The sequence below is a fragment of the Babylonia areolata genome, chromosome 10, assembly GCF_041734735.1.
Source record: "Babylonia areolata isolate BAREFJ2019XMU chromosome 10, ASM4173473v1, whole genome shotgun sequence".
NCBI classification, from domain to species: domain Eukaryota; kingdom Metazoa; phylum Mollusca; class Gastropoda; order Neogastropoda; family Buccinidae; genus Babylonia; species Babylonia areolata.
The window spans coordinates 14,132,925-14,140,424 of record NC_134885.1 but is presented as its reverse complement, the minus strand read 5'-3'; the positions used below and the strand labels follow the sequence as shown (position 1 = coordinate 14,140,424).

At 44.2% G+C, this 7,500-nt stretch overlaps 2 protein-coding genes across 3 annotated transcripts in view; one reads left to right on the top strand and one right to left on the bottom strand.

Moving 5' to 3' along the window:
* The window catches only part of LOC143286806 (cysteine--tRNA ligase, cytoplasmic-like), a 401,107-nt gene that overhangs the window by 17,935 nt on the left and 375,672 nt on the right, over positions 1–7,500 (top strand). The gene's annotated exons all lie outside the window — the stretch shown is intronic.
* LOC143286807 (uncharacterized) overlaps positions 4,688–7,500 on the bottom strand; it is a 230,470-nt gene continuing 227,657 nt past the window's right edge. The window contains exons 6-7 of the mRNA XM_076594605.1: positions 6,377–6,558; positions 4,688–5,364 (exon numbers count right to left, since the gene is read on the bottom strand). Coding sequence (XP_076450720.1) covers positions 4,852–5,364; positions 6,377–6,558 — 695 coding nt within the window. The 3' untranslated portion in view covers positions 4,688–4,851. The remainder of the gene's footprint in view (positions 5,365–6,376; positions 6,559–7,500) is intronic.

The window sequence follows — 7,500 nt, the reverse complement described above, 5'->3', positions numbered from 1 at the left end:
TTGGTGTTTTTAGGTGTTATTATTATTATTATTATTATCATCATTATATTTATCATTAGTATTATTATTATCATCACCAAAGCAATGAACAGTGTCTTCTTTTTCTGAAGGTGGTCAACAGTTATTATTGTCTGTTGACAAAGATTGTTAAAAGACAGCCGATAGTCTTCCTGGTATGAGGTGGGTTTTATTTATTTATGTAATTATTTATTTATATATTTTTCATGATTGGCTTTTTAGATAATGTAAGGGAGGACATGATTTGATTTCATGTTCATTAAAAGAAATGCCAGACAACTAGAAACGCATAATGCCATATGTTCAGAAACAACACAGTATGCAGCTTTTGTTTAAATAAGAAAGAAAAATAAACAAAAAACATTAAAAATTAAACAAACAAACAAAAACAATAGAAACACCGAATTATCACAACGTTCCTCTGCTACAAACACAGTAACGCACGAACACACGCACACACACACACACACACACACACACACACACACACACACACACACACACACACACACACACACACACACACACACACACACACACACGTCAAATCAAGAAACCGGAGGAACACAAAATCTGATCCAGAATTGCCACTGTTGCCCTCGGACATGTAAAAAAAAAAGAAGAAGAAGAAGAAGAAGAAGAAGAAAACAAAAATAAAAACAAACAAAAAAAAAACCTTGGCAAAAACAGATTATACTGTTACCCGTTTTAGCTGTGTTGTTAACAACTGGGGTTGGGGTGGCTTGGGGGCCGGGGTGTTGGCGGTGGAGGCACCATCACAGCACGGGGGTTGGGGTGATGGCGGGGGTGGGGTGGGGGGTGTTGGCATGTTGTCAGTGGAGGGGCATTCAAGACTATAAAATCACCTTTGTGCGGCGATGTCTGATAGAAACTTGGGAGGCGGGGGAGGGGTGGTGGTGATGATGGATGTGTGGGAGAACGTGGTGGCTATCTCTGTGTTTTGTTGGGGAGAATATCTGGGGAGGGGAGAGAGAGAGAGAGAGAGAGAGAGAGAGAGAGAAGGGGGGGGGGGGCGGCGGCGAGGGGGGGGGGGGGGGGGGGGTGAGAGGGCGAGCGAGCCAGACAGACAAATACTGAATAGACGAACAAGAAGAGAAACAGACAGACATACTGGATAGACGAGACAAATACTGAATAGACGAACAAGAAGAGAAACAGACAGACATACTGAATAGACGAGACAAATACTAAATAGACGAACAAGAAGAGAAACAGACAGACAAATACTGAATAGACGAACAAGAAACGACAGACAGATAGGCAGACTAACAAATACTGAGTGAACGAACAAGAAACGAGAGGGAGGAGAGGAGGGGGGCGGGGGGGGGGGGGGGTGTGCAGATGGATAGGATGGACGAAAGGAGGCAGGGAAGGGGCGGAGGATGGGGAGGGTGACATGTGAATCCTAGAACTGACGGCCAACATTTCAGAACTGGAGATGATGTGTGTGTGTGTGTGCGTGTGCGTGTGCGTGTGTGTGTGTGTGTGAGAGAGAGAGAGAGAGGTAGAGAGAGAGAGAGAGAGAGAAGGGAAAGAACGGATTGCTAACTTCATCCAGAGACGTTGTCTTATTATAATCTGATTTCCGAGCGCGTGCAAATAAGTTGTTACAGAAACCATTACCTAAATTGAAAATATTTTTTTCTTTCTAAATTTGAAGAACAAAATGAATGGAATTATTTTAAAGGATTGTAATCTTTGTTTCCTAAAACCAACTCACGTTTCCTTTTTGCTCTGCCGAAGCAGAAGACTTTTTATTAAGAGAAAGCAAACAGAACATACAATGTGAACTATCACATAATAATCTTAAAAGCCAGTTATGGATGAGAACTACATTCCCACAACTCAGTCACACACACACACACACACACACGCAAAGCACGCACACACGTAAACACTCGCATGCGGGCACTCCCGCACTTGCACTCAAACACGCTTGAATTTGTATACGGATACAGTTAACCATGTACACTGTACAGATTCCACATAAATATTATACACAATTAAAAAAAAGTTTATACCTTCATATCATGTCTCCAATTTGCAGATGTGAAAAAAAGGGGGAAAAAAAGAAAAAAAGAAAAAGAAAAAAAAGCACATGATGGCGTCGTTCTGAGAAGGGTTGATCAGACACTGCAGACTGTACAGTACAGTCACCAGAAGGGTTGATCAGACACTGCAAACTGTACAGTACAGTCACCAGAAGGGTTGATCAGACACTGCAAACTGTACAGTACAGTCACCAGAAGGGTTGATCAGACACTGCAGACTGTACAGTACAGTCACCAGAAGGGTTGATCAGACACTGCAGACTGTACAGTACAGTGCAGAGAAGGGTTGATCAGACACTGCAGACTGTACAGTACAGTCACCAGAAGGGTTGATCAGACACTGCAGACTGTACAGTACAGTGCAGAGAAGGGTTGATCAGACACTGCAGACTGTACAGTACAGTCACCAGAAGGGTTGATCAGACACTGCAGACTGTACAGTACAGTCACCAGAAGGGTTGATCAGACACTGCAGACTGTACAGTACAGTGCAGAGAAGGGTTGATCAGACACTGCAGACTGTACAATACAGTCACCAGAAGGGTTGATCAGACACTGCAGACTGTACAGTACAGTCACGAAGAACACTCAACAACATCAGCAAGGCTGTGTAAAAGAGGACACGTCGATCCCACAGGTAAAAAAAGAAGAGCACAGATAAATATAAAACCGGACTGAGAGTATTTCATATATATACAGTATAAACACACACTCACGGTCCGGTTTGTTTCACGGATTGGCCAGTCACATTGAAACACATTTAGGAGCTGAAGGGGCGGGTGGGAGACCTGGTTGTGGTCTTCCAGAGCACACATGGCAGACGCTGTTGAAGCTTCACGGAAGGAACACCACCACGCCTAATCCATTGTCTTGCTGGACAGTCTTCCAGGGGAGTCCTTTGGTGACGAAGGCTTGAAGGATAAGTACTGACGGTAGACGCATGTGTGTGGCGTGTTGAAGAAACACACATGCTCGCCTTCTTTTGGAAAACTCATGCTTTCTTCAGTGATCGGGGAAATACATGTGACAAGTGTAGTCACCATGGCAGCTCGCGATCTGGATGAGTAACTGCTTGATTAAACACAAGCTGGGATGTGGGACTGTGGTTCTTCTGGATGATGGTTGTTAGTGACAGCAGAAGCCTGAAACGTGTCTGTATGAACAACTATCGCGAAAGTACCAGGCGTTCAACGTGAATCAGATTTCGTCAGCTCCATACGCTTCGGCTGTCCTCCAGGCTGTTATAGTATTGCCCATGACTTTTGGCCGGGAGGGGGCGTGGGGGGTGGGGGGTGGTGGGCGGTAGGGGAGAGAATTGGTGGGCAGGTGAGTGTCGGGGTAGGGGAGGGACGATTATGATAATTTATATCGGCGAGGTGCTGGGTTTGAATGGGATCATCAGGGTTTCTTTTTTCCGTCTCTATTGGTAAAACATCGCGCAGTCTACGCTGGCTGTCCGTCACTGATGAATCTGGCAGGAGGTACTACTCGCACCTCAGCGTGGGAAGAGCTGCAGAGGCTTTCCCCGATCACGTCGGCTGCTCATGAACTTTCTGGCACCAGAAACCATGAGGTTTTCAGCATGTTCAGTTCCAGATCAGCAAGTCTTCGTTCCTGTCATCATTTCTCCTCCGCATCATCAGCGTTATCGAACGAAAGGGTCCTTTCACTGAAATCCAGAATCGTATCGAAGCGACAGACGCCTCCTTCCACTTTATTTTTTCTTTAACCGTCACTAGTAGGAAGCGGTAACAGTTTGTGTGCAAGAGGCGCTTCCTGCGGACCATCTGCGCACCAAGCCCAGTGTTGCTGGCTGAAAGAACCAGGAGACCTTCGCACAATAGCAGTTGACACACCGTTGCATTCTCCAATGGAAAAAAAAAAGCGTTTGAAACCAGCGTCCAAAGCGTTGAAACCCATGTGTAACTATGTACAACACAGTACAGTCAGTCAGTCGCAGAGACCTTCGCATTAAAGCAGTTGACACACCGTGTTGCCGTCTCTGATTAAAAGAAAAGAAAAATCTAATTTTGAGTCGAAAACCTGCTGTGGAACTCTGCTGTCCGCAGGGGCAGTCACTCGTGCACTGTCAGTTTCGCGTGACGGTGAGGGCTGAGGAGCAGGTTACAGCGTTGTCGTTTTAATTGGCTTTGTTTCAAAAGGCAAATTTCTTATTCAAATCAAACAAGCAAACAAACACGACATCCGGAACGATATTGGGCTAAGAGCATTGTTTTCTATTTTTGTACTTTCTCTCTTTCCCACTTTCCTTCCCCTTGATCCCATTATAGAAAAAAGTCCATGATAATAATTTATTTATTTATATAAGACACGCAAACATCAGAAACTGATGAGGTGGACTGCTCTCAAAGTATGTAAATGCAGTTCAGACCGACATAGACGTTGAGAACATTAAAAAAAAAAAAAAAAAAAAAAAAAGAAAAAAAAAAAAAAGAAAAACGCATCAGACTATTCAATATCATGGCCCCACCACTACCTCTGTCTGTCTGTCACTGTTTCTCGCATTCGTTCTCTCTCTCTCTGTGTGTCTGTCTCTCTCTCTCTCTCTCTCTCACACACACACACACACACACACACACACACACACACACACACACACACACACACAGAGAACCATCCACCTACCAGCCCACACGACTACACCCAAGACAGCTCTTCCACCAACAGTACCCCCAAAACAAAACAAAAACAAAAAACAAAAAAAAAAGCAAAGAAAGCTTTCCCTCCGACACTCCAGCGGCTATCTCCTCCCCCTCCTCCCGCCACCACCCACCCCCACCCCTCCTCCTTCTTCCAGCAGCAGGACAGGGCCGAGGAGCGCGTGCAGTCCGGCCAGGAGAGTGACGAGGACCCTCAGCACGTGCGCCGCGTGCCTTGTGGAGGGGGCGGCGCTCTCCCTCTGACGGATGATGTCATCCAGGATAAGGGTATCGTCCAGCGAGGGGGGCTTCAGGGTGCTGAACGACCCCTCACCCCCCGGAGTGCGTGCCGGGTGGCGCGTGCGCGTGCGCCAGGGGCGCAGGGGCCCGCCACGGGGCGACGGGGTTGTGGGTGTGGTGGGGGCGGGGTTGTTGTTGTTGTGGTGGTGGTTGTGGTGGTTGTTGTTGTTGTTGTTGGCGGCGGCGGGGAGTGGGGCGGGGGTGCGAATGGGGCAGATCATGGAGTCCTTGTTCCGCAGGTACACCCGCAGGCCGAAGACCCGGAAGTCCGGGTTGAACATGCAGCTGGGCAGCATGTTCTCGTCGAAGGTGTACTGGGGACACAGACACACCATTATATATATTTCATTTGTCTGTTTCTAAGATATATTTTAAATGATGTTTTTTTCATAACAACAATGGTCACACATGTGAAAGAAAAAAAAGATGAAATAAAGACAAGCGTTTAATAATTTAAGACACATCATGTATCATTTTTTTCTTTTGGGGAGGGGGGTATGGGGCGGGGGGGGGGGGGGGGGGGGGGGGGGAGCGGCGGTGATGACTGTAACTCAACGGACATAACAATAACAATACTACTACTACTACTGCTGCTCCTACTGCTACCGATGATAATGATTTTGATTGCAACAAACAGTAATTATTACTGCCGTCTTCATCGTCAACAAGAAAGACAGCTAGGCAATTAAAATAAATAATTAGCAAACGACCGGTGGATATTTCACATTACAAAAAACCGTCAAGGTGTTAAACATTGACAAGTCGTAATTGTGATAAACCTTTCAACCCTTATTGTGTCAATGCTAGAAAGAAGACACATGATAATAATAATGATTATAATAACAATAACAATAGTAATGATAATCGTAACAAAAACATCAACAACAACGATAGTAATGATAGCGTTGAATTTGAATACTATTAATCTTGACATTTTATTGTTCTAAACTTCGTGTTATTTTGTATCTTGTATAAAAAAACAAAACAAAACAAACAAACAAAAAAAAACAAACCAAACCAACTGCTTCTTCTTCTTCGCTCGTGGGCTGCAACCGGTATAATTTCCGTATGTACACGAGTGGGCTTTTACGTGTGTGACCGTTTTTACCCTGCCATTTAGGCAGCCATACTCCGTTTTCGGAGGAAAACAAAAACAAAAACAGCAGCAACAACAGCAACAAAAAAACCTGCTGAATTTTGAGGCTGTTGTTCTCGTCAAACCCATTGCCATGTGAGGTTGATTTTGATGTGTACTCTTTCTCTCTCTCAACTCCCCCCCCCCCCCTCCAACACACCTCCCCCAACTCCCCCTTTCCCAAAACCTACCGGGTAGATGGAAGCGTCCAGTTTGAACCAGCTGAGCTCCTCCTCATAGGGGTAGTAGGCGGGCGTTCCCTGGAAGAGCCAGCCGAAGGCCCCCAGCAGGCCGTCTTGGTTGTACATCAGGAACACCGGGTACAGCATCTCACACGGCAGCTCCGGGGACAGGCTGCGGAAGTAGTGCATGCCTGCACACACACACCGCACAGCATGCAAAATTAATGATAACAATAATTATAATAATATTTAAAAAAATGGATGGGAAAGGATGTGTGTCGTGTGGCAGACTTAGTGTGTCCTGATGGTAAACTAATGACATATCAACAATTTAGATTTAAATATGAAATTCAGACTCATTTCTTGAGTTCTCAGGTTGCGTGAATGCAATAAAAGAGTACTGTCTTAAAGCAGGCTTTAATTTACAAGGATGTAAAATACAAAATATGCCAAGATCAGTTAATATCATCCAGGATACCAAAAGAGGGACACGTGTTTTCTACAACACTTTAATAACAGATAAACACCAACCAAACTGCTGTGATAAATGGAATAGAGAAATTTTGAATCAGATTAACTGGAATTCTACTTTCTATAAAATACAGAAAATAAAGGAAATTAAACTTAGGTGCTTTCAAGTTAGGCTTGTTCATAGAATCATTGCAACAAACATCACGTTGCAGAAGATGCATATAACTAACAATGACAAATGCACATTCTGCAAAACTGTCAGGGAAACGATTGAACATCTTTTCTGGTCTTGCAACGTGGTTCTAGATTTCTGGAAGGAACTACAAGGTCTTCTAAATAACTGTGACAGTGTAGTTAACTTTAGAATAACTAAAGAACTAGTGGTGTTTGGTAACGACAAGGAATGTGAGACTGATGACATACAAGACTTTATCATACTTTGTGCCAAATTTTTCCTTTATAAATGAAAAATGCAAAATGTCACTCCAGAGTTTGTGGTTTTTAGAGAATATCTAAAAAAATGAATATTTAACAGAGGAGAATGTAGCTAGGATAAATATGCAAAATATACAGAATTTCAGTACAAGTGGAGTTTATACAAAGCATTCATCGATGTACAAAATAGTAATTTGAGGACGTAGATGTCCATTCTTGGTCAGCTT